Source organism: Acinonyx jubatus, chromosome C2 (assembly GCF_027475565.1).
Source record: "Acinonyx jubatus isolate Ajub_Pintada_27869175 chromosome C2, VMU_Ajub_asm_v1.0, whole genome shotgun sequence".
Classification (NCBI taxonomy): Eukaryota; Metazoa; Chordata; class Mammalia; order Carnivora; family Felidae; genus Acinonyx; species Acinonyx jubatus.
The window spans coordinates 95,577,914-95,604,520 of record NC_069384.1 but is presented as its reverse complement, the minus strand read 5'-3'; the positions used below and the strand labels follow the sequence as shown (position 1 = coordinate 95,604,520).

General features: G+C 38.7%; 1 protein-coding gene across 1 annotated transcript in view; it reads left to right on the top strand.

Moving 5' to 3' along the window:
- LOC106990035 (multiple epidermal growth factor-like domains protein 6) overlaps positions 1-26,607 on the top strand; it is a 70,372-nt gene that overhangs the window by 27,708 nt on the left and 16,057 nt on the right. The window contains exon 2 of the mRNA XM_027061475.2: positions 17,105-17,194. Coding sequence (XP_026917276.1) covers positions 17,143-17,194 — 52 coding nt within the window. The 5' untranslated portion in view covers positions 17,105-17,142. The remainder of the gene's footprint in view (positions 1-17,104; positions 17,195-26,607) is intronic.

The window sequence follows — 26,607 nt, the reverse complement described above, 5'->3', positions numbered from 1 at the left end:
CATTTACAGTGTTCAGAGGAATCTGAAAAATTCCCTGTAGGTATCTATAGGCAAGTAGATCTCAAACTGGGGTCCCCAGACCAGTAGCATCAACGTCCCTGGGGAACTTGTTAGAAATGCAAATTCTGCATGCTACATGCTACATGCGGGAAACTCTGGGGCCCGCAATTCTGTGTTTTAATAAGCCCTCCAGGTGATTTTGATGCTTGCTAAAGCCTGAGAAACACTGCTGCAGATGATCACACCTGTCTTGAGGTACATTAACACATTTTCCTAATAGAGCTAAATTTCAGGGGCTGCTCCCAGCCCCTGAAAATAGTTCCAAAGAAGGATCCAAGAGAAAGGCCCCAGGACTCCCTATGAATATGGTCGCTCAGCACCCTGAAGTGGCCCCTGGGAAGGAAGAAGCAGAACAACTCTGAAGGTTCCCATCCACATCAACTGCTGGGTCAATGCCTTTCTCTTTAACTCCACCTGAAGGAAACGCTATAGTCAACCAAGAATAAATCTTTCCGCCTTTTGGGATTACTGGAGCATACTAGAACAGCAGTCTAATATGAGCAGATATTATATATAAGGCCACTTTTTCTGACATTCAAAATACAGTTTTAAGAAAAGAAGCTAAAAATGTGGAAGTCCTCCAGGGTCTAAAAATACTAAGGAATACTGGGAATGATATGAAGATTCCCTGCCCTGTCCCAGGGGTCAGCCACTAAGGTGCTTCCCAACTCCTCTGACAGTGGCCATGCAAGAAAGTTGACCCCAGGCTGCCAGGATTTCTGAGTTTTAAGAAAAGCCAGAAGTCAGATTTTTTTATATGAAATATTCCAACTTTTAAGCAGGGGTTCCATTTTAAGTGCATGTTTAATTTAAAAAGATGAAAACCTATCTACCTGTTAAGGAAAATTGTTGATGGCAACCTCAGCACATATTTATGACCACGCACATGTCTTGTACTTAAGTAATTTGTGTCCGTGTGTTTTCATCTCTCTATGCATAAATGCACATATTCAAAGTATGGAAATCCAGTATCTCAACACATGAGGGGAATACTCTACTCAGCAATGAAGTGCTTCAAACTGAATAAAGGTCAAGGATTTAAAAGTTGCCTGAATTCAAAAAGTACATCACCAAAATGCCATGCTTCAAGAACATAAGATATTTTTACTAATGTGAAGTATGCTTTCACAACATTTCAAAATCTTACAAATTTCACAACATACATAGAATAAAAGTACTGAGGATATACAAATTACTTGCCTGTGGCTTTTTCTTAGGAACAAATAAAATACTTCAAAAATATCAAGCTCACAAATATGTTTAGGCATGAATTTGGAGCCCAAATCATGTTTTAATCATATGTATATTTTTAAATCCCCGGCTCTGAAAGGAGTGTTTAAAGATAGGTGCTGTATTAATAGAGGAATAGATATTGTTTTAGACGTCACCCACGTGACGTCTTTACCAGGCATGCTCTCCCTTGCTTCGTCCTCACTGTTGTCACTGCATCCAAGATTTAGAAAATGTTGCCTCATTTCCCTGCAACTTATAGATTTTCTTCAAAGACATTAAGGGTAAAACCAACTTGAGATGGACTCTTGGCTTTTCCTTATGGTTTCTTTCCAAATCTAATAAAATTCCAGCGTCTCCCCTGGTGACAATACCTTCAAGATTATCTGACAGTAAAACTAGGTCTGGGGTGGATGACAATGTTCATTCTGAGCTGAAGACCATTTTAGTCACAGGGGCCAATGCCTAGATATCCCCCCCCCACCCCCGCTTCTGTAAAATAGGAGACTATTCTTGTGGTTGGCAGGGGGAGGCTAGATTTTCAGATGTAGTGTCAGATTTAATGAAGAGTCCCTAACCAAAGTATCTTGCCCCAAAACATACCAGCGTTTAGGATTCTGGTGTTTAGGATTCTGACCACAGGAATTCTTTACTTTTTCTTCTAATGAGTTTTGGGTTTCAAGAGTATTTCACTAAAATGTATATACTCTTGGTAGGGAAGAAAACATGATATTTTTCTTATATACTCAGAAACATTATTGGGACTTCGGCATTGGAACAGAAGAGAGCCAGATGGATATGTGTCAGACTTCTGCATGGTTCCTGACCAGGAGAAGCACAGAAACCAGGAACCAGAAAAAATAATTGCATGAAAGTATAATTAATGTTTGAAAAAATGCTGGGGATACACCGAGAAAAAAACAAACAAACAAGAAATCTGTCTCAAAGAATCTAAAATAGTTGCACAAGTCGTTAGTATTTGAACTGGATCTCGCAGGATTAATAGGCACTTACCTGGTGAAGGAGGAGGAGACAAGGTGTAAGGAAAAGCTGGTCGTTTCTTGTGACTAGAGTATTTGTCAACAACTGCATCTTTGAAGTACAACACAGGGACCCTATAATGAATCTAATAGCTCTCCTTTGAATGCAAGAATAAGTGAGTGGAAGAATGATTTATGTTTTGTAGGGCAGTGTAAATAATGGAAGAAATGAGATAAGACTAGAAAGATTATTTAGTGACAAATACCATGAAAGCAACATTATTCTAAATTTTATTCGGAGGACTAGTGTCATCTTTTGAATCAGGATCCACTTGCATCAAGATCTATTGAAGTACTTCTAAAAACAGCAGATTCCTGAATCCTACCACAGATCTGTTGAATCAGATCCTCTCAGAGACTTAGCCAATGAGTCGTCATCTTCTGCACTCGTGAAAACCACAGCTGGAAACAATGCTCAATTCTTAAAACATTATTCTTTAACTTTTTTGGGTGCTCAACATCTTAGAGGATCTATCAAAAGCTATGGAAATTCCCCCTACAAAAACACATTCATTTTTACTGATAACTCCAGGGAGATCATGAAACCCCTGAGATGAACTATTAACTCATGGATGCATATTTATAAACTCCTGAAACCACAGCCAACAACTAATTCAGAGAAAGTCAGATGAGAATCATTGTTACCAGAAGTTATAGAGAGGAAAGGTATTTGGATGAAGTTGAAGAATAGAGACAAACTCTTTCTTCCTGTTTTGTCTACAACCCAACCTAATTTCATTTTATAAAACGGACATGTTCAACATTTAAAAGAGAAGATTTATGCTGGGAACCAGGGAGCTTCTTGGTCATTCCATCCTAAGTAAAGCATTTAACAAAAAAATTGAAATGTTTCGAGGGGGAGTAAAAAAGGTATTTAATGAGCATTTAAAAACTGATATGTTGTTTTGCCCTGTTTCAAATGACAAAAGAAGTTGTTGGAATTCTAGAAAGTGTATGAGTTAACTGTTTTTATACTTAAAGCTTCACATATTTAGATCGTATCTAAAAATCTTGTTCTCTTTCTGATAATGTAACATTTGGGAACCACAGTACGGCTCTATTTCCTCTAAAATTGAGAGCCATATCTGCAAATAACAACTAAAACGGTCTATTGCTGGAGATATGTCACATGGAACAAGATAAAGTCTATGAAAACAGCCCTTTAGAAAAGTCATGGCTGAACTCTAATGACCTAGATTATTTAATGCGAACATTGTGTGCAATTTTGGAGATTTAGGGCAGCCCTCCCTATCGTCAACTAAAGTAAGCCTGTTTATGTGACACCAAACATAGAAAGAGTTCAGAGACACAACCTGCTATTCTTCGTACTTGGGGCAGAATCACTGAACTTTATCCAAACTTGGAGCAGAGTCAGAAATAAGGTGAGAGGGAACCTTCCACACCAAGGGAGGACAGTGCTTCCTAAAGTGCAGAGAGAGCATTGTACCGAGTGAAGGAGTTAATCCTGTATCAGCTAACAACGTGTAGTAACACTTTGTAAACTTTTAGCCTTTGATTAACAAATAACATCATACTGTGCTTCCCAACTTGCAACTTGATTTTTTTCCTCAACTCTTTGTTTTGGAAGTTAGTTTGTGTTGATACATGTTGACAGATTCCTTTACTTTTGAGTGCTTAAAAGCCCACTGTTGTGTGAAAGTGCCACACCTTTGTTCTCCACGCTCCTAAAAAGAACCAGAGCCACAGAGGTTGTTTTCAATTGTTTAGCATTACGAGCAGTGTTTCAACAGACATCTCCGTGCCTGTCTCCTTGTGCACGTGTGATAGGGTTTATTTAGGGTTCGTGCTGGGTGTGCATTTGCTGGGTCTTAGGATATTGCATCTTAAGCTTTGTTTAGGAATCCAAATTGCTATCCAAAGTAGGTATGCCAATCATGTGAGATTTGTAGTATTACTTTGTTGTGCAACTTGTGTCAGACTTGGAAAGGAAATGCTATTTTGATTTACACCTTCTGGTTACTAGTGAGGTTTTGCATTTTTTTTAACACATTGTCTCCTCAAGTGTATTCTTCCATGAATTGCTGATTAATGCCCTATGCCCATCTTTCTGTGGGCCAAGCACTGATTGAGGCCCCTGGGATATACTCTTGAACAAAACCAAGAGCACTGCTCCGTTAGAGCTTACATTCAAGGAAGAGAAAACTGGTAATAAACAATAAGCAGAAAAACATGTATATTCTGTAGCATGATATGTGATAAGTGCTTTTGGGGGAAAAAAAAGTGGAACAGGTAAAGTTAATGGAATCAGGAATGCAGGATAGGCAAAACAGTTGATCGCAGTAAAGAGCGGTCAAGGTAGACCTCCTGGAGAAGGCAAGATTTGAGTCAACGTGAGAGTTCAGGAACAGTGAGAGGCTAGTGGGTCAGGAGCAAAGAGACAGAAGGGAAGAGCTACAGAGTTGAAAGCAGAAAAGCAGAGGGTTGTTACTTAGGGCCTCCTGAGCCGTTGTAAAGCCCTGGCTTTTAGCTGAATGAAACAGGGATCCACTGAAGGACTTTGCACAGAGGAGTGTGATGTGATCAGCCTTGTCATAAAGGAACCATTCACAATAAATTCTCAAATGCTTACATACTATATATAGTTTCTACATAAAGAGCAACTTGGCTAAATCTCCCCTTCCTGTGGGAACATTCTGATTATAGATCAAGCTAAGACTGGGAAATGTTGAAATGGATTGCTCTTGTGCTTAAATGAACAGCTAAGGTTTAGGGACTCAGATAAGCAGGGTGCGTTTCATGAGTTTTACATGTTTCCTCTGGAAGGCCTGGGCTGTTGCCTTTGACTTCTGTCCCTTAGCTTACCCACTTGCCACTCGGGAGTAAAGCTGCTCATTGCTACTGTTGCCCGCTCTATGCCAGGCCCTGGGCCAGCTGTTGTTTAAATGTTATCTCTAATACCTGACACCACAACGTGTGGAAAGTATTGTCATCGCCATTTGGGGAGGCTAAAATAGAATTAAATCTGTCCAACTGAAAGTCCCCAATTGCTTTATTATACTATTGGGTCCACCATGTACAGTAGGGCTGGAGAATTTCTCTTAACTAGATGGCAATGAGGATTAAAACAAGATGGCACTGAATAGTACATAAAACCACGTTAAGATTTTTTTTTTTTATTTAGGTTTACTGATTTTGAGAGAGACACAGAGCAAGCAAGGAAGGGACAAAGAGAGACGGAGAGAGAGAATCGCAAGCAGGCTCTGCACTGTCAGCACCGAGCCCCAAAGTGGCTCGATCTCATGAACTGTGAGATCATGACCTGAGCCGAAATCAAGAGCCAGACGCTTACTGACTGAACCACTCAGGTGCTCCCAGCCATGATAAGGTTTTAAAAATTATTTTAATGCCGGGGCACTGAATGGCTCAGTCAGTTAAGTGTCTGACTTTGGCTCAGGTCACGATCTCACAGTTCGTGAGTTTGAGACCCACATCGGGCTCTGTGCTGAGAGCTCGGAACCTGGAACCTGCTTCGGATTCTGTCTCTCTCTCTGTCCCTCCCCCGCTCACTGTCTCTCTCTCTCTCTCTCAAAAATAAATAAATGTTAAAAAAATTTAAAAAATTATTCTAATGTGCATAACTTCGGAAGTATTCAGCTTCTATCTTTGAAGCTGACATATAACAAGAGCTGTTTTTTTTTTCTCTTTTCCTGTTCGTTTTGGCCCTTGAAAAGAAACAATTTATGCAATGAATTTTCAGTCTCTAGGAAGATTTATCCTCGTTCTCTAGACAAGTGTAGTTTCAGTCAAATATGCTAATCCGATATGCTAACATATTATTGAAACCCAGAGCAAGTGACTGGTTCAAAGTGTTCTAACAGATTTAAAGTTTTGAAAGAGAAAAAATGTCTACCCCAGTGGACTGTGAATCACAAATTTTCCTCTACCTGAGTGAGAACACTCTGTAGGGTGATGGGTCTATTGTCTTCAAGTATATTTGTCAATTCTTGTGCTTCATGTGCTGGTAACACACGCAGTCCCAGCCCCAAATGAGTTCTATCTGTTGGCAAATTAAAGCAGCACTTATGTCTCCAATTCAGGAATTTTCAAAGGCAGCCTTAGCCAAGGGATGCTTATGTTATTTTTTACATAACTATGTAAAGACCAAATAGTGAGTCTTTTTTTTTCTTCCTCTGAGCCTAGAAGTCTATGGTAATGCATGTTGCCTTTAAGTACACTTTATTTTTTTAAACTAACTTCAAGATAGACAGGACAGAATAAATTATTTCAGTGTTCGATTGTAATAAGTTGCTAGGCATATCATCATTTACTGCAAATAAATGTTCACGTCTGAACTAGGGAAACTTGTGGATGTGAACTCAACTGCCCCATCACTAAATGGTGATGGGAAGTGATACTACTCACCGCCAGGTTCACCTTCCAGCTCTGTCTGGAGGAACTCTTTCAAGTTCACCTCAGTTGGATGGATTTGGAATCTGGAGACGAAGACGGTATGCACGCGTGTGACTGTGTTCTGTTGAAATAAACATTTTCTCCTCGCAGATAGATCACTATAACAACCAAAAAAAAAAAAAAAAGCAAAACAAAGTATACAAAACAAAGTTTGTTTAAAATTAGATTTGATTAGGAGTGCCTAGGTGGCTCAGTCGGTTGAACTTGAACGTCCGGCTCTTGATTTCGGCTCAGGTCACAGTCTCACAGTTTGTGAGTTTGAGCTCCACATCAGGCTCTGTGCTGACAGTGCAGAGCCTGCTTAGGATTCTCTCTTCCTCTCTCTCTGTCCCTACCCCACTTGTTCGCTCTCTCAAAATAAATTTAAAAATTGCATTTGAATATTCATTTTGAAAAATCTACCCCTATAAATCCATATACTAAAAAAAAAAAAGAAACCAGAAGATAAAAATGGTGTCCCAGTACATTTCCCCATGGCATGGACACAGCTTGAGGAAAAAAAAAATAGTGACCTTCATTACTTCTCTAGAAAAAATTTGCCTCTTCAGGAATGCCTCTGTTTGCTAGGTTGTTCTCACTAAATTTCCCTTTGTCACATAGGAAATTTAACTGGAAATAATAGTGGCCTGTCTTCCCTTGACAGCATTTCCATATATGCATTTAAAAGACAAGGTTACTGTGCAAAGCAGTCTGGTAAATTCTTTCCTTGCAAGGGCAAAACACTAGTTTACTCGTTCAAGATGATAAAGAGTTAAGACCAGAGTTCCTAACACGAAATTATCCCATGACACCCCCTCCCCCCTTTGCTTGATGAAAACATGCTCATGTGAAGTGAATTTTGAAACTGAATCCGCTGAGCACACTCTGCCTTCGGTGCCAGATTTGTACTGTGACATTCAGACTTCTGCCATGGCTGTTGCAATGTAAATAGGAAATTCTAAATGTGATTTGAATTGCCCTTTGGGGAGTTTTACACTGAGAGACGGTACATTTCCAAAGTAGCCAATGCTTAATACGGAGCAAGCCCAGTGGTTGGGTTGGAGACTTTTCTGCTTCAGAGCTCAAGTTGACAGGAAACTCCGCATGCCTTCCACAGGACCGAGGGAATTTGGCGGTTGACACAGCCATCTATAGTTTGGAAATAGTTTCTCTTGTTAGAAATGTTTTAGATTAGCCCATGAAAATAAGCCCCTTCATTATTCACATACGGTGATTCAGTTTTGAGGTGACAGCTGCCTACATAGATCCCACTTTAGAGATTGGCATACGCAATGATTGGTTTTTAATTAGTAAGAAGCTTTTGCAGTTAATTAGAAGTCAGCCTTTCCTGTAACTGAGGCATCTATGCTAGCAAATATATTTTATCAGCAGACGGACACGCTCAGACTTTTCCCATGACATGCCACTAAGTAGGCAGGCTTCTGTTGCACACAGAAAATGCGTCATAAATTAAAATTTTATCAGAGGATGTTTCCAGAAGTGCTAAAGTGAGAGTTGAATTCAAGGGTATTGAATTTTATGTGTTTTGTGATAATACCTGATACAAAATTTTAGTTGAGTCTACCCATAAATGAATTACGACGTTGAGATTTCTTTAGAATGGGATTAAGAGAGATGCATTGTTTCAATTCTCCACTAGAGGGCCTTGGCTCCCTCTTTCCTGTGTGGGGTTTGGGCCAGGGCTCAAAAGAAAAAAAAAGGTGAATGTTACAGTGTTATTATTTTTCTCTCAAACTCATTGTTTTATATATCATGTATATGATAAATATATGAAAATTAAAAGTATTTTTTTAAATAACAGTGCAGAAGTGTGTAGAGTCTGGAAAGCTTCACTGAACTCACCCTCAGGGTTTTTTTTTCTTTGTTTTTGTTGTTGTTGTTGTTTTTACACAAGTATATTTGTGACAAACATTATTTTTGCGTCTTGCTTACTTGTTTATTTATTAAACTAGATATTTTAGGCATCTTTTCCTACCAGTTGACACATATCTGACTTTTCTTCCCTATGGCTTCAGAATATTCCTTTGTAAACCTTTAAAACGATTTGTTTACTAAATCCCATAAAAATGGACATCCAGATTGTTTTCATTTTTTTTATATTTAAAAAAATGCTGTGGTGAGCATTCTTGCATTTTTATTTTTTATTTTTATTTTTTTACCCACAGATCTGGGAGTTCCTCTGTAAGCTAAACCTCCTAGCTGCATAATTGCAGGGTTTATTTATTTAAAACCTTTTTAAAAATTTTCTTTTAGTGTTTATTTTTGGGAGAGAGAGAGAGAGAACATGAGCAGGGAAGGCAGAGAGAGAGGGAAACACAAAATCCAAAGCAGGCTCCAGCTCCGAGCTGTCAGCACTGAGCCTGACGTGGGGCTCGAACCCACGAACTGTGAGAGCATGACCTGAGCCCAAGTCGGACGCTTAACCTACTGAGCCACCCAGCCGTCCCAATTATTTGGTTAAAACCTTAATAGATGTTGCAAGTGGTGTCTATCTCCAAAACCGACAACCACCACAACAAAACTGTCACTGATTTATATTCACCCTGTGTATGAAGATGGCTTTTGGCCCTAACACTGGCAAACGGTGGGTATGTCAAACCTTATAACCTTTGCCAGTCTGTCAAAGGAAAAGTAGTATCTTGACAGTAGTTTTAAAAATGTTTAGGTTTATGATAACTTCAACCAGTGAATTAAATTGACAATTGAAAAAAAAAATTTGTGGAAATTGTTACACAGATTTTTATCAGAAGATGACAGCAGAATGACCAGTTGTTAATAGTTACAGAAAAAAATGGTTTCCATAAACCAGGAACTGGTGATAATAATACTACTGCTGTATCTAAATAAATATTTCGCATTTTCCACAATACTTCAATATCATTTGGAAAAATCTTGTTAGAAAATTCTGTAAAATTTGGGGCACCTGGGTGGCTCAGTCGGTTAAGCGTCCGACTTGGGCTCAGGTCATGATCTCACAGTCCGTGGGTTTGAGCCCTGCGTCAGGCTCTGTGCTGACAGCTCGGAGCCTGGAGCCTGTTTCGGATTCTGTGTCTCCCTCTCTCTCTGCCCCTCCCCTGCTTGTGCTCTGTCTCTCTCTGTTTCTGTCTCCGTCTCTCTCTCTCAAAAATAAATAAATAAACATTAAGGAAATAAATACAAAGAAAATTCTGTCAAATAAAGTAGGCAGACATGAGAGATGAGAAGGAATAGAGGAGAGATGAATACATAGGAATGAATTCGTGAACAGTGTTCTTTCTGCTTTATCACTGTTATGATCTCCAGGTTAAAGAACTTCGGCGAGAAATCTTGAAGTTTCTCAGCTTGTTTCTCTCCCTTTTCCTTAGAGACTATCTAGCATAATTTGCCCATTCTTTTCTCTTCATTTTAAACTGCAACACCTCCCTTTCCTCTTGTTTTTTAGCAAAGAACAAAAATGCCCAGAATTGAAATGTCAAGTATTTTTGCCCTAACAAAATATTTTTATTACTAGGTTAAATATACACCCAAGTATCAGATTGAAAATAATTGCAACAAAAGTTGGCCAGTTTGTTGTACCAGTTTTGTTCATTTTCCACCGACAGAAAACTGGTTCTTTTGGTGATAGCCATATATATCTTCCATGACCCAAAAATATCCCCTCCAGAGACAAGCCCACCTTGGAAAATTGCAAAGCAGGCAAGGCTTGTCTACTTCCCTTCCCCACCCCCTGCCATATTTTCCCCATCTGAGTACTTTCAGTCTTCCACCCTCCACCTAGCTGTGTTTAGCTTTGTCCCAGTAATCTACACAGGAAGGGAGAGATTCTGAACTTCAATGTTAGTTGAATATGTCTTCCAGGGTGTGGAGGGTGCATATAAATAGAGAACATTCAGAGACTCAAAGGAGAGTTTCTCTCAAAGGGATAATTTAGGGAATAGTGGGCGGGAGATGTATTTTCAAGCATAGAACACTTTATACGTGGTTTCTGGGCCTACTTATATGGAGCATCTTTGGCTCTGTGTAAATATGAAATTTCAGATGTAGAAAAAAAAATGGCAAGGAACCATTAGGTGCACTAGGAGTATCGCTATTTCTTTCGATTTAGTGGTTTGCTCTATTCCTGTGTGTGCGTGTGTGTGTGTGTGTGTGTGTGTGTGTGCGTGCACACGTGTGGTTTGGTTTAGTTTTGGTTAACCAGTCTTCAAGCTTTAGAATAGAATGTTTTTAAACCCAAATTTCAGCTTTACTGGGGATGGGATTTTGTTGGACTTTGGCTGGTACTAATTGAGGAAACAGCTCCCTCCTTCTGTTTCCTACTCCAACCAAGAAGAATCAGATGACTTAAGTATCTCTATAATTTCTTATTTTGACGTCTCTAAATTTTTACAGTCTTATGTATTCCATTTTTAGTTATTAACTAATATTTGAAATAAAGTTGGTGAAATGGGGCAGAATTGTTTTTGTTAGCTGCCAATTTATAAACTTGAAAAAATACTGTGTTGTTAGAAAAGAAAAATACATATGAATCAGGAAAAATGAATTAGTTATGTGCATGGATATGGCTTTTTGTGTGAGAGAGAAATGAGTTAAATATATGGGATGAATTCCCATAAATATATGGGAGTGTTAATGTTATTTTAAGAAATAATAATTTAATAAAAACACATTTATACAAACCAGAAAGGAAAGGGAATTATATACATAAACTTGAATTTATTTCTGCCTTCTGCTGTAACTTTCTGTGTTGAAAATGTGATTTTGGATTATAAAATTCCAGGTGTGTAGTAATTTCTTATCAGTTGTGTATAATAACCTTTGACATGAATATTTTGAAATTGTTGTATATTCTCCATAACAGACATTGTGCATAAAATTTCCCATGCTCTGTATTAGACAGGTAAGAAATAATTTGACAGAGGGTCAAACACTGTTCAATATAATTGGGGAAACTATTTTTAAAATATGAAGACGTTTTCTAGTGGTTGAAAAGTTTATGTCCAGATGCCTAGAAACAGTGTTGGTTCATTTACCAGGCACTGGAGCAGTACAGAGAAACAGAAGCTATGTGGGAAAGAGAGAAAGAAAAATAAAAAGTGAGAGAGAGAGAGGTAGAGAGAAAGAGGAAGGAATGATGGAAGGCAGGAAGGCAGGAAGGAAGGAAGGAAGGGAGGGAGGGATGGATGGAGGGAGGGGAGGAAAGAAGGGAGAGAGTAAAGTTGATTTGTTATTGGTCATTTTCAGCTTGTCCACATGGACATTTTAGGGTTGCATTGTCACCTCATGTGTTACACATCAGTCTATCTCAGGGACCTCCTGATGCCTCCTTGATTGAATGGGGCCAAAGGAAACTATGGGAGTAGACAGAGCAATTCTACCACATACGCCATACCCCTTGGAGCATCACACTTGGACCTTTTAACCTTTCTTTTTTTTTTTTTCTATTTTCTTTTCTTTTCTTTTTTGTCAAATAGATTCCAACCATTTAAAATGAATAAAATTCTATGCGCCTGGCTAGCTCAGTCGGTTAAGCTTCTGATTCTTGGTTTTGGCTCAGGTCATGATCTGGCAGTTTTGTGGGTTCAAGCCCCACATGGGGGCTGGCAGCGTGAAGCCTGCTTGGGATTCTCTCTCTCCTTCTCTTCTGCCCCTCCCCTACTTGCACTCTCTCTTTCTCTTTCTCAAAATAAATAAGTAAACTTAAAAAATAAAAATAAAAAAATAAAATGAATAAAATTCTAGTTAATGAACATATACCCAAATGTGTTTCTTATACTTTAGTGTTGAGTCGTGAAAGTAGCCCCTTTCAAAATATTAAATTGTTATTCTGGAAAAGAAGCTGTACATTTCCAGTCCTTGAAGATGGTATAACCTCAATTCCCAAACACAAACACAGGTGATGAACTCAATTAATTCAAGAGGAAAAAAATCAGACCAGTTAGTGTAGGCAAAATAACCAGGTGAGTTATTGAATGTTTCATGTTTCAACCAGCCCTTTTGACAGCAGGTTGATTAGGTGACAGGAAGAGGTACAGGAATTTTGTATCCTTGGGTGAGTATGTGTCCTGCCAGTATTTTAGCTTCGTACCCATGCTTTTAGCATCCACAGGTGCACATGTATGCCACTTTCTATTAAGTTGCATTCTCCAGAGACCCAAAGATATGCTTATATGTTTCTAAATAACTAGCTTGTGCCAATGTTGAAAACCTTCAGATTTCACAAGAGCTTACACTTTGGCAAACTATTAAAAGGAAAAATATCTCTAGCGCTTCTGGGATGTATCATCTTTTGTTGGCAACACTGAATCACCGAGCATTCTGGGTAGAATCCTCTGAAGAACTTATGTGCTGTTTGTGTAGAAAAGTGCTTTTTTTTCCTAGAACAGTTTTCAAAAAGATTTTGTTTTGCAAAATAGGTACCTTTATAGAGATATCAAAAGCAATTGAATTGTCACACATTTCTAGACTGTTATACAGAGTTCTCTCCCCTCCCAGATCCAAAGCAGAAAGTAAATGATAAAGATGAACTTCTAAAATATTAGGATTGGCGCTATCTCATTAATATTAGACATCTTCAACATTTAGTTTTAATTTAGCTTGGCTTTAAAAACTGGGTACTATAAGCATTAAAAATTATATATTCATGTTATTTGTGACCTCTAGTTTCTAGTTAAAACTCACTGGAAAAAGCAGAGTTAGTGTCATATACCAAAAACAATAATGATCTGTTATTATTTGAACTTCCAAGTCTTCCTTTTCCTCAGTTGTGGACACACACTGCCTCAACTCAGTTCAACCAACATTTACTAAAATTGCAGTCTGACTTGTGACATGATGAGATTTACCATGGTCATAAAATTCTTACTTGATGGTCATGTTTGGCCTGGCCTTAGCTCTTGCCTCACCTCACTACACCTCCTTCACTTACCAAAATTGTCTTTTCGGGAACAAATTCTTTCCCCCTTGTCTCCCTGTGGCAGCCTTTTCACTCCCTCTCTCTACTCCTGCCTTGCACTAAATCCTACAAGTAAACCCATTAAAACCATATCATCCATTAATTTGATTTGGCTGTAGCAAGGAAATTAAGACAGCATTATCCATGTTACTGGATAGTCCCCGTTTGTTGTCTCAATCATAACCTTAGAAAAACTTCATTCCCAGGAACCGTGCAGTTAGCAAGCTCTCGGAATTACCCTACTTATCCATCAAACTACTTGAAACCATGGCAAAGTTTGTTCCTCCATATTTTATTAAACTCAATTAAGTAATGGGGTATTTTGTCATCGGTCCCAACTTCACCTTCCAAGGAAAACCCACGGTACTTTACAGTTCCTAAGATGCCAACCATTTATTTCTTTGTGGTGTTGAGGGTAATTTGATTTATGTCTTGCTCTAGTTAAGATGCCCATGTTTTCAAACAGTTTTGACTTGGAGTTAGAGGCTAAGGTCAAGTTAACAATGGTAATCTGTCTCTCTGTTTGCAAACAATGAATCACCATTTGGATTTTAAGACTATGGTAAGCTTTCGCTTGGCAGCTCGGTTCAAAGGTTGTCAGGAAAATGTATGAAAGTGGCCTGTGCCTGGAACCTCTGGTCATAGATGTCAAGGATTTTCTAACAAGGCCACCAATATAGTTGTGAATAATTGGTCAGAAGGGGGAGTGGTTAAAGAAGCATTAGTCCTATGCCCTATTTAGACTGGATTGATTTGATCTAGACTTAATAATATTAAAAGCTCTTCTAGTCATTCCCAGGGCACGAATGAAAATGCTTTCAAATTATTAAGAAGGAATGTGGCTTATTCAGGACAATATATAAGGACAGAGTGATACAAGGAAGTAGTTCATTTCAGTCCTTTACTTTGGATCAAATAAACTGCCATTAGGAAGAGAAAGAGCTTCACAGAGAGTTGCAATATTTTATTACTAATTGAATTGGAGTTTGTTTTGGAGAGTTGGCAGTTAACATAGTTGAAGTTGAGATGAAAATTCACAAAAGTTAGGGGCCAATTTTCTTCAAACGTCTTGTTGTTCTTACTCATCAGGAATTCAGACAAAATGATGACTTTGAAATAAAGAAAACTCTGAGATCTGATCAACTTTGAGTTTTTTCTAAGTAAGCTAAGTGGCTGCCACATAGTAAGCATTGAATTAATACTGCAAATTGGGTGCATGAAAATGTTAGTAGAAATTTATGAGTGAGTATTGGTATCTGTCTGTAAAATACTGGTGTTAAGAAAAGGAATTTGTTTTCACGAGCCATGACCTAAAAGCAATGATTTTATGATTTGAACTGACAAGAATGCAGTTACTCTACTACAGTTATTTTCATTTTATTTTATCATCCAAAGTAGCATTAACTGCTTCCCTTATGTTTCTGTTTTTGAAGCTTTATTTTTTCTATAGTGATAAAAGGGGACTAATATTCGGGAAAGCCACGTAGACGTCTGTTTGTCAGGTCAGGGTTTGAGCTGATCACTGATGCAGAAGTTTCATTACTATATTTGAGTATCATTTGTTTTTGTTCATTGGCCTTAATTATGATATGAAGAGAATTTTCACTGGGGATTCATTTTACACGGATTCCCAAAATTAACCCTCTAAGGTAATAGTCAAAAAGGAACTGTCTCTCTTCTGGTAGCAAATCTGAAAAAAAAAAAAAGGAAATAATTACTATTAATCATGCTGCCCCTGGATTCTACAAACTTTCTCTTGTATATGCACTTAAGGGGGTATTAACACACGTGAGTGGAAGCATGAACACTCAAGTCTTTTGGATTCCAGGGTTTCCTGCTTACTATGTCAGTGCCCCTTCTTTGTCCAATCACCATAGCGCTCATCATCCACTGTGAGTTCTAAGTGGCTAATACTAACACCTTTCCTTACCGTTACAAAGGGAAATATTTACATCATGTATAATTGTTACAATCCACTAACTCCATAAATTGGACATGCACACCACGGATCTTGAGAAGAGTCATGATTGGTGACATCGCATCTCAAACTTAATATCTAATTGTTTCATAGAGGAACAGAAAATTATAGGATCTGATCTTTCTTATAAGTTACTGTGGTTTTGAATATAGCATAGCCAGTTTATATACCTGCATGCTAAAACAGAATGTACTAGATTTCCATCATTTGAGATGTTTTACTGACCACTTTAATAATAACAATTACTTGAAATTTAAAACTAAATAGAGCTATGGAAGTGACAAAATACAATATGAACTTCAGAGACGAGGTGACTTTCCCAGAGCCACATGGGTAGGAATTGGTAACTCCCAGTGCTCAGTCCAGATTTTTCTCACTATACTATCCTGATTCTGTGAAATGAGGTCCTTCTGTAGGACCTTCTGTAAGAACCCATAAACTAGTAGTACATGTTCATATTACCCTGTTAATGCAGTAACTCCTGGGAAGAAGAATAATGTCATGTTTAAGAGAATGATACTGAATTATCAATGCTGACTCGGGCTGTGCAAGTTCTGGGTAAATGACTTCACCTTAGCTTCCTTAGTTTTCTCGACAAAATGAAAATAACAATAGTTGTTTCCTCACATTGTTTCAGTCATTAAAGGAGATGATACAGGTGGAGGGCTTAGAGCAGGTCTGGCACGTTTTAGGTACTCAGAAAATGCCAGCTCTTTAAACATGACCCTTTCCTCAGGCCTCCACGACACTCATTTCTCATACTTGCTATCTGGTGATTCTTACCTTCTCCTATTTCTACAAACTTCTTTCTCTTTTTCAGCTTGAGTTTCTGCATTCCGAACATCCACTGGAGGTTAGAGTCTCCGAACAACAATCCACAATTGTAACTGTGCTATTTATTTTCACCTTTTAGTAGCTGAAGAAAACACATGAGAACATTGAAAACCAGGCATGAAAAAATTAACTCTTGGTTTTTGGAATTGATTTATTTCTTCTGTGGGTCTTAACATAATCCACCAGCATTGAATTGAAATGTTGAAGTTCTAGAATTGTGATTTATTGTTTGGCTTTTATCTGGAGCACTGATGAAGACGAAATGTTGTTGCTAGCTATTAATTAATATGATCCACACATCGGGTAGATGGCAACCACCAAGTTCCATGAAAGGGTGGCAACCACCATCAATGTCCTAGTGGGATACCATGTTGCCAGTGGTATATAAGGTGTCCATTCCAACAAGGAACATCATCACTTTGACTTCAAACTGAAATACTCTGTATGTTTCCTTAGGGGGTGTGCTCCATATGAGCATATACTCAGAAAGCAAGCCTAAAAGAAATGAACCGGGTGGAACTTGCTTCCAGGACCTATCCCAGTCCCATTGTCTTACGATCATCTCTCTCTTCTGATCCACATGCTCATGCTGCTTTCCAGCCTGGAGCCCCTGGTGTATCCAGTCTACAGCTCTTACAATGCCACTGCCCTGGCAGCCTGCCCTCTCCAGCCAGTACTGTGATTGCCAAGGTAAGCTGAAAAGGCCTGTTATCAAAGGTGTAAGAATGGCTGCATGCTGCTTCAGATTTGCTTATCTGCTGTGGCCTTCTCAAGTCAATGTCTTCGTATTTTTTAACCCATTTGTAATTGGAATGTGAGAATATTAGGCCATTCTGGAAGAGAGACACCGTATGGCAAAAACAAACAAACAACAAACAATAAAAGAAATGTTTACAAGCAGAGCCTTCTCTCTGGTCTCTTAAACAATCTGCCATCCAGTACTATCCTCCTCAAATAAATAAATAAATAAATAAATAAATAAATAAAATCTTTTTTCCCCCTCATCTCCATTCTTTTTTCAGATCTCTAATTCAGATTCTTTTTTTTTTTTTAATTTTATTTATTTTTGAGAGAGAGGGAGCACGAGAAAGGTGGGAGGGGCAGGGCAAGAGAGGGAGACAGAGAGTCCAAAGCAGGCTCTGCAATGTCAGTGCAAAGCCTGATATGGGGCTCAAACCCACAAACCCATGAACCGTGAGATCATGTCGTGAGCCGAGGTCAGCCATTCAAAAAACTGTGCCACCCAGGCACCCCTCTAATTCATATTCTTGTCTCTCAGGATGCCTTCAATGGCCCCCAATTGGGCTCCCATTCTCTAATCCAATATGCACACTGTCAACAGTCTAATCATGATGTTTCTGTGGTCATCTATGAGCACCAGATTGAGCCTTCAATGTGATATTAAAAAAACACTTTTAAGGGCCAACACAAATCTTTGACATCATACTTGTTCCTAAACTCTGCCCTCTAGCCATGAAGCAAAGGTACCAATCACTTTTAATAAAAGACTTTATTCATTCATTCTCTTCTAAGAAATTTCTATTCATTCTTTTAGGCCCAATTCTAATGCCACCTCTCTGAGGACACACTGAGTCCCTCATGATAGGGTTAAGCTATTTTCTTTCAGATGCTTTAGGCTTTTTTTAAACATGTTTGGAGCACTTGCCATATTATTCTGTATCAATTTTTCACATCTTCCTAAATTAGTCTGTTGGGTTCTTGAAAATAGATACTAGTCTTATTTAATTTTATATCATCATTACCAAGCACAGGGCCCTGTAAACAATTGTAAACGTTGAATATTTTTTTAAATAAGCCAATGAATATATAAACATGCCACATGGGGATCTAGTGTTCTCCTTTTGGGTAGGCTCAGCCTTTTACACAGTTACATATATTGGGCTAGAGAAGCTTTCCTTCCTTCCTTCCTTCCTTTCCTCCTTCTTTCTTTTATTCATCAAGGATTTATTGAGTACCTTCTAGGTTCTTGGTTTATGTGAGATGTGAGGCACATTGAAAATAATAAAACATTGCCTCTGCCCTAGAGGCACTCTCAATTTAGTGTGAAGGAAAAATAGTAAAGTAATAATATAATTTGGGACCAAGTACCTTAATAGGAATCCCCTTCATGCTTGTAATTGGGCTCTGGAAATGTCCTCTGCTCTCTGAAGACCAGCATTTGAGATGAGCCTTCAGTAAAAATGATCACCTCCATATTGTGCCCTGACACATTAGCATGTGCAGAAGCTATTGGTAGAACTTCCTCCAAGTGTCTCTCAAATAGCTCCTGGGGAATGATATGTGATGTAGAAAATGAAAAGAGCATTGATCTGAGGGTCGGGACCTCTCAGTTCTGGTTTTAGTCCTGCCGCCAAACAGCTATGACCTTGGGCAAATGATTCAATGTATTAGATACCTTATCTGTAAATTGAGGGTGTGGCTCTAAATTCTCCTTCAATGGCTCTTTGCCAGGATCCTAGAATTTTAGAAATATACGTACCTAGTCCTCACCAAACAGTCACTGAACTAGAATCAAACCTCACAGAATGAGGCCAGTCTATGTTTATTTAGCAGAAACCTTCCTGGTGATTCTGAGAGCCTCTGACCTGAGCTGTGTCTCCTCTCAATATCTTGATAAGCTGAAGTCTGAGGCCCTCTGTCTGGCAGTCCCCAGTCTGAGACAGGAGACTCTAGGCCCACTCCAGTCTTTCTCCTCTGGCAAGTCTGTGAGAACAAGGAACATTGTTTCAAGAAACAATCAGATCAGTAGCTGACTTCATAGGTCTTCCTGAAAGAGAGGAAAGAGATGCAGGACAGAGATAAGACCAAAAACAAAAAAAAAATCCCCAAATGCTTGTGGGACCCTGGTAATCACAGCCATCACCAAGACTCTCCCTGGCTTCTTGAACTGTAAGATGGACCCAGTCATTCTGATGCCCTTACTCCCATATGTTTATTCTCTGACTAAGGCACAAAGGTTCGGGTGAGCTAATGCATCAGCCCATGAAAAATGAACAATTAAAACAATGAAGTTGTCAGTTCTTTTACCGGATTGCAAATAAATAACCTGCCTGTCAGACTGGCTGCTCTGCTGGACCATTAGTTTAATACAAAGACATCCTGAGGAACGGGTACATGACAGCTGATCTATCACCAGGCCTTTGATAAAGACCTGAGCAAAATATGCTGTCATAAGCCATTGAAGGTCAGTCCCAATTTGTGAGAAATGAAGTATTAGATGAAATTTGAAGACACTTCTTTCCCCATCATGAGAGCCATCGGCTGTTCTTTCTTTTTCAACTAGCGGGATGGTGGATATTTGTTTCGACGATATAAAACACTTTTCTGCTTATGCTTATGTAACTTGTCGGGGACACTGTGCTGGCATAGATGACCTTGGCGTTTGTAACTGTCACGGTGGAGAGACTGTGATCTTGCGACTGCACAACGTATCTATTTGCCAGGCTAGGCAGGGTCTTCCCACAAGAAGTTACTCTGCATCATGCCAAATGCTAAGGCAGTCATGAACTTCCAAACAAAAAGTCAGTTCATTGCATTTGCTTATATGTATGCTTGAATTCTATATGCCACCTCATAAACTGTTTGCCAGCCAGATACATTGTTCACAGAAAATACTTATATAAGGTCGTAGATGGGATAATGAAATGAAGACAAACTCATTAAATTCTCTAGTTGATATCTCATTTATCTTTAAATTTAGTGGGAAAAGTAAAGATAGGAATCACCTTTCAGAAGTCACCTTGAAGAAGTTCTTATTTCTTTTCAAAAAAAAGTTTTTTTAATGTTTATTTATTTTTGAGAAAGAGACAGAGCACAACCCGGGGAGGGGCAGAGAGAGAGGGAGACACAGAATCTGAAGCAGGCTCTAGGCTCTGAGGGGTCAGCACACAGCCCGGCATGGGGCTTGAACCCACGAACTGTGAGATCGTGACCTGAGCCGAATTGGATGCTTAACCAACTGAGCCACTCAGTCGCCCCAAGAAGTTGTTATTTCTTAGAAGCAAAAAGTACTATTAGAAAGTTTACCGTGTAGTAAAATTATGTGAGGTGTAGTGTTTATGAGGTGGTCAGAGTTAACCAACTTGTCTCTGTAATTGACTTTGCTCAACTAGAATCTTAGCAAAGCTGACTACTCAATTTTTAATAAAAATCAATCAAGTGTTTGGGAATACAACAAATCAAAAATATGATTTTTCCCCTTCCAGAATCTTATATTCAGCTTACATCTTCATGATCAAAGTAATATAAATTCTACCTAACTAAAAAATAGTCACTGTTGATTCATTCTTATTCTTGAGTATATTCCTGGTTAATTTAAACAGTAGAGTGTAGCTTTAATATGGGAATCAGCTTAAATCTACATAAAAATCACCCCAGAGAGTTTTGTGGTCATTTGATTGCCCAGAATAATTTCAGCTAGGAAGAACTAAAATACTTCTGACTGGTTTGACCAGTTCATCCAGTGTTCTGGATGGCTAATTAGTAAATAAGGTAAACAAGAAATTTGCAACATAAAATTTTCCAGGCTGATTTTCCTACCTAGTAAGTTAAACCACAACTTTTCCTGTTGAGCAGCTTTGCAACCTCTTCGGTGTTGTGTAGTACTGAGGTCCCTCTCTCTCTCTCTCTTTTTTTTTTTAATATAATTTATTGACAAATTGGTTTCCTTACAACACCCAGTGCTCATCCCAACAAGCGCCCTCCTCAATGCCCATCACCCACTTTCTTCTCTACCCCACCCCCCCATCAACCCTCAGTTTGCTCTCAGTATCCAAAGTCTCTTATGGTTTGCCTCACCCCCTCTGTAATTTCCACCCCCCCCACCCACCCTTTCCTTCCCTCATGGCCTTCACCTCCTAAGAAGAAGCTCTGAGAGAGTAGGAAATACCTTAGAACTCATCCTAAGGACACCATGGTTTTGTTCCTGGTTTTGCCACTTATTAGCCATGTCATTTGGCAAAATGATCTTATGTCTATTTATCTTATTATGGGCATAATAGCATCTGCTTAAAGGAGCATTTATATGTAAAAGCATAAAAACAAATACTGTTCCTTAGATGAGTGGGGGAGACCCCTAAAGTGCTTATTTTTAAGCAGAGAAATAATGTTATTATACAAAGCACAAGAAAAGCAAGCAGTTCATGGTCTAGAAACTTCTGTATTCTATAGTTAGTCCATCATTTCTCTGAGTTTTAGCCCTTGAGAAGTCTCTGCTTTCTGTTTCCCTGTAGATGTCTCTGGCACCCAAGGTTACTTCTGGGTCCTGATCTTCAAAAAATCCCAAGTCACTTTCAATGTGACATTGTATTAAAAGCTGTATGTGATAAAAGACCTGAGCAAAATATGCTGTCAGAAGCCATCAAAGGTCAATCCCAATTTTTGAGAAACGAAGTATTAGATGAAATTTGAATATACCTTTTTCCCCATTATAAGAGCCATCGGCTTTTCTTTCTTTTTCAACTAGTGGGATGGTGGATACTTGTTTCGATGATATAAAACACTTTTCTGCTTGTGCTTATTTAGCTTATCAGGAGCACTGTGCTGGCATAGATGGCCTTGGAGTTTGTAACTGTCACAGTGGAGAGACTGTGATTATATACACACACACACACACACACACACACACACACACATATATACATATATATATTTAATAATTGGTGATAGTTTTCCCATATAAATGGTACATTGCTTTTAAAATATGATAATTTAATTTCTATAAAGAGTTGTGCATTAGGCTATTGTTAAAAACATGACCTTCTGTGATACCATGGTCTCTAAGGAATAAGTCAGAAGATACCTAAAATATTTGGAAATATAGAGATTGTGGTAGGTTGAATAATGACCCCTCAAAGATGTCCATGTTCAGGGTGCCTGGGTGACTCAGTCAGTTCAGCATCCGACTTGAGCTCAGGTCATGATGTCACTGTTCCCAAGTTCAAGCCCTGTGTCAGGCTCAGAGCCTGGATCCTGTTTCCGATTCTGTCTCTCCCTCTCTCTGTCCCTCTGCCACTTTCCCACTCATGCTCTCTCTCTCTTTCAAAAATAAACATTAATTTTTTTTTAAATGTCCATGTTCTAATTCCTAGAATCTGCGAATATGTTATCTTACATCGCAAATGGGACTTCGAAGACATGATTAAGAATTTTGAGATGGATTACGTGGGTGTGTTCAATGTAATCACAAAGGTTCTCTTAAGAAGGAGGCAGGAAATCAGAGGAAAAAGAAGAAGAAGCTAAGTTACTGGCTAGGAAGATGGAGGAAGAGGCCACAAGGAATGGAGGTGGCTCCTAGAAGCCGGAAAAGGAAATAGATCCCCCCCCCAAGTCTCCAGAAGGAACACAGCCCTGTCATCACCTTGATTTTAGACTTCTGATCTCCAGAGCTGTGAGATGATAAATTTATATTGTTTTGAACCACTTAACTTGTGATAATTTGTTACAGCAGCCATAAGGAACTGATACAGAATTGCTTAAAATAACATAGCCTAACTATTGTCTAACATACACGCATGTCTAACATATATGCATACCATTGCCAACATCATATTTAGGAATAGTATCAGTAACTCATATGTACCTGGGACTTTCCCTCTGGAAATTTTTCTCCTCCATAGTCTTTCTTCATTCCCCTTCCCTCTCCCACTACATATATTCTGTAGGGTTTCAGGTCTCAGTTAGTGATCTCTTCAAAGAGAATATCTGGAACTAAACACTACCCCCCCCCATGCCTATCAGTCAAAGTGGAGTCCCTGATGTTATGCTTTCTCATAGCACCCTGAGCTCATATAATATTTTTGAATCATATGTTTATTTGGATGGTTATTTTATTGTATTTATCTCCCCACTATTGCAAGCTTGTTGGGTACAAGGATCATGTTTAGTTTTGCTCACTGTTGTGAACCTGACACATACAGATATCCAGAAAATATTTCTTGCTGAATGAGAATATTCCAGAATTTTGCCTGTCTTGTAAGATGGGTGAAAAGCATGCCCCATAATCCAGTCCATCTGGCATCACAAGGCAATAAACGAACACACCACATTCTCTTTCAGAGGATATGAGGCAGGCTTTACATGAACTTTGATTTCCTCTGAAGTCTTAGTCAAAGTCATTCTTTCACCAGGTGACAACTGATAGATATTTTTCACAATGCATGTGTAATCTAAGAAATGCAATATTTTTAAAAAAAAAATCTTTTGGGTAACATTCAGGATACTTTTTCTTGCTTTTATTTCCATCTTCATTTTATTGCTTTGCAATACAAATTGTAAATTCCCTCAGTGACATTTAAACGTCCATTTGCGACTGACTTTAAGAACTTTAGGAGGTCAGTTTCTCATGAGTAGATAATTTATATCTTCTGCAATTTTGATTCCTCTGAAGTTCAAGAACCAAAGTTAAGGATGTGTCTGAGCTCTTCAGGTAGAGAAGTGATTCACATTTGTGAATGGTTTCATGAACCCTCAAAACGTTGAACAAATAGTGAGACTATGGATAAATTTTACGTATATGTTTTTCAGAAAGTTTATGTCATGCAATTCTAATTTTTTTATTTTTTTTCCTTTTAGAAATAATTTTTCCTGAAAGATACAAGTAAAGATGATTTTTAAATAGTAGGTAACTTTTTCATAATTATTCTGAATGTATCTATCCAGCGTTTACCCAAATACTGCACTTCTGTTGAACAGTTGAACCTGATTTTAAGTATAAGGTTTTCAATGGAAATCAAACAAATTTTACTGAAGCGCTATGAGATTCCCATGTGTTACTATGTCCGCTAGACTACTACTCATACCATTCTGTGAGGTAGGTTTTGTTAACTCCATCATATAAAAGAGGGAATCAAGCTTCTTTGAGTTTTAACAACTTGTTTAAAGCCACAGATAAGGTCACTGGCAGTGCTGGGCCTACCTGACTCAAAGTTCATGCCATTTCCTCTAGACCACCCAACCTTTGATGGATGCTTGCAGATCAGCACAATATTCCTAATGGCTCTCTCTCAGAGCAGACCAGTCTGAATGTCACTTTCCTCAGAACCCTAGGCCAGTAGGCCCCAAACCTCAAGATGGAAAATGGCTAAATACATTGGGGTACTAGAACTTACCACACAAATCCTGTTGTGTTCAGCACAGCCACTTGGACTTCGCAGTATTATCAGTCTCCACAGAGCATAGGGTTTTGCGCAGGGAGACCAAGCTTTATGCTCACGTGACCCTGTGGCAAAACAGGTCTTCTCAGCGATGGGAAGATTTTGTAATCACTGCATCTCTTGGTTCTCAAATGATTAGAAGCCTCCAATGAAACATATTTTGATTTTTCTGATGATTTGTTAGCCTTTACACATTCGAAAACTTCCATTAGGGAGTTCCTTTCATCACGCCACGGTGGAATGTAAGTGACGCCCTCACGTGTGTACTGACGAACAGGGTGAAGGAAGTGAGAGTATAAACATCCACACTCTCAGCCATGTCTGAAATGCCGTGATCAGTTCGTCTTGCTTGGCCACTTATTAACAAGCAAAGTTAGTAAACTTTTCAGGCAGTAAAGCCAGATGTGCTTTCTGGCATACCAGGTAAATGCTTTATTGGTGTGTGTTTGATCAGTGATTCTTAGATAAAAGAACAAAAACAGAGCAACAACAAACTGCTTAAATAGCTGTTCGGATGCTGAATCAGATTCCACCTCTCTTGTTTGTATACATCCCAGTTAAGAAAGGGAGGGGGAAAAATCCTCTTTTTTGATTAATTAGCCTGTGTTTCATTAGTCTTTTTTTTTTTTAATGTTTATTGATTTAGTTTGAGAGAGGGAGAGACGGAGAGATAATACCACGCAGGCTCCGTGCTGTCAGCGCAGAGCCCTATGTGGAACTCGAACCCGCAAACTGCCAACGAACCACGAACTGACCTGAGCCAAAATAAGAATCAGAGACTTAACCAACTGAGCCACCCGGGCTTTATTTAGCCACCATTAGTCTTTATTTTTAATACTAAGCAAGCAACCAAAGGCCCTTAAAGTTAGTATTTCTACTATTGCTGTCATTTTTACTTAAAGAATTGGAAGATGAAATATTCTTAAAGATAGTGTGTGCTAAGAAAACAAGTGACACCGTAGGCACAGGACAGCCAACAAAAAACAGGGGCAGCATGAACAAAATAGTCAATAATGTCTCCAATGTGAGAAGACTCTATTAAAACAGGTTCATTCTTTCATGATGCCAAATCTTTTAGATGATAAATAAAAAGGTTGATCCAGGGGGACGCCTGGGTGGCTTAGTTGGTTACGCGTCCAGCTCTTGGTTTCAGCTCAGGTCATGATCTCACAGTTCCTGAGTTCACGCCCCACATCGGGCTCTGTGCTGACAGTGAGGAACCTGCTTGGGATTCTCTCTCTCTCTCTCTCTCTGTCTCTCTCTCTCTCTCTCTCCTTCCCTCTCTCTCTGTCTCTCTCAGAATAAATCAATACATTTTTACAAGGTGTATCCAGAAATTATTATTCAACTTTAGGTTCACAGGACATATTATAACCAAATTGTTTGACTTTTTTTTCTAACTGAATTTGTTTAAATTGTCATTAGACACAACCATGAAACTTAAAGCATCTATTTGACTCCCGTTTTATAAGCTGAAAAATACCCAGAAACCTTTTTTATTTTCTTAACAAAATGGCATGATATTATTTAGAAGTTGGAGGGAAAGCTTTTACTGCTCGGCCTTAAAAAGAGAACAGCACAACCCAGCAGAGTAGCTGACAAGTGACACAAATACAGTACCTGCTAATGTGCAGAGAGAAACAACCTTGAGAATTTAAACCGGCTGCGCCAGAAAAAATATCTTTATCCAGATATGTGGTCCCTCATGAATTATACTATTATTTTAGTTGATTTTACCTGACATCACCCTATGATTTTCTTCAGTGACAAGAAAATTGCAGCTGGCCCTTGACAGTCGGTCACAAATTGACTGAACAAAACAAAATCAAACAGTGAAGTAATCCCCAAGTAAATTTAATGAAACCTAAATCCCAAAGGGCAGCACACTTCTGTAGGCAATGGTCTTATTTAATAAATTTTTCCCTGCTT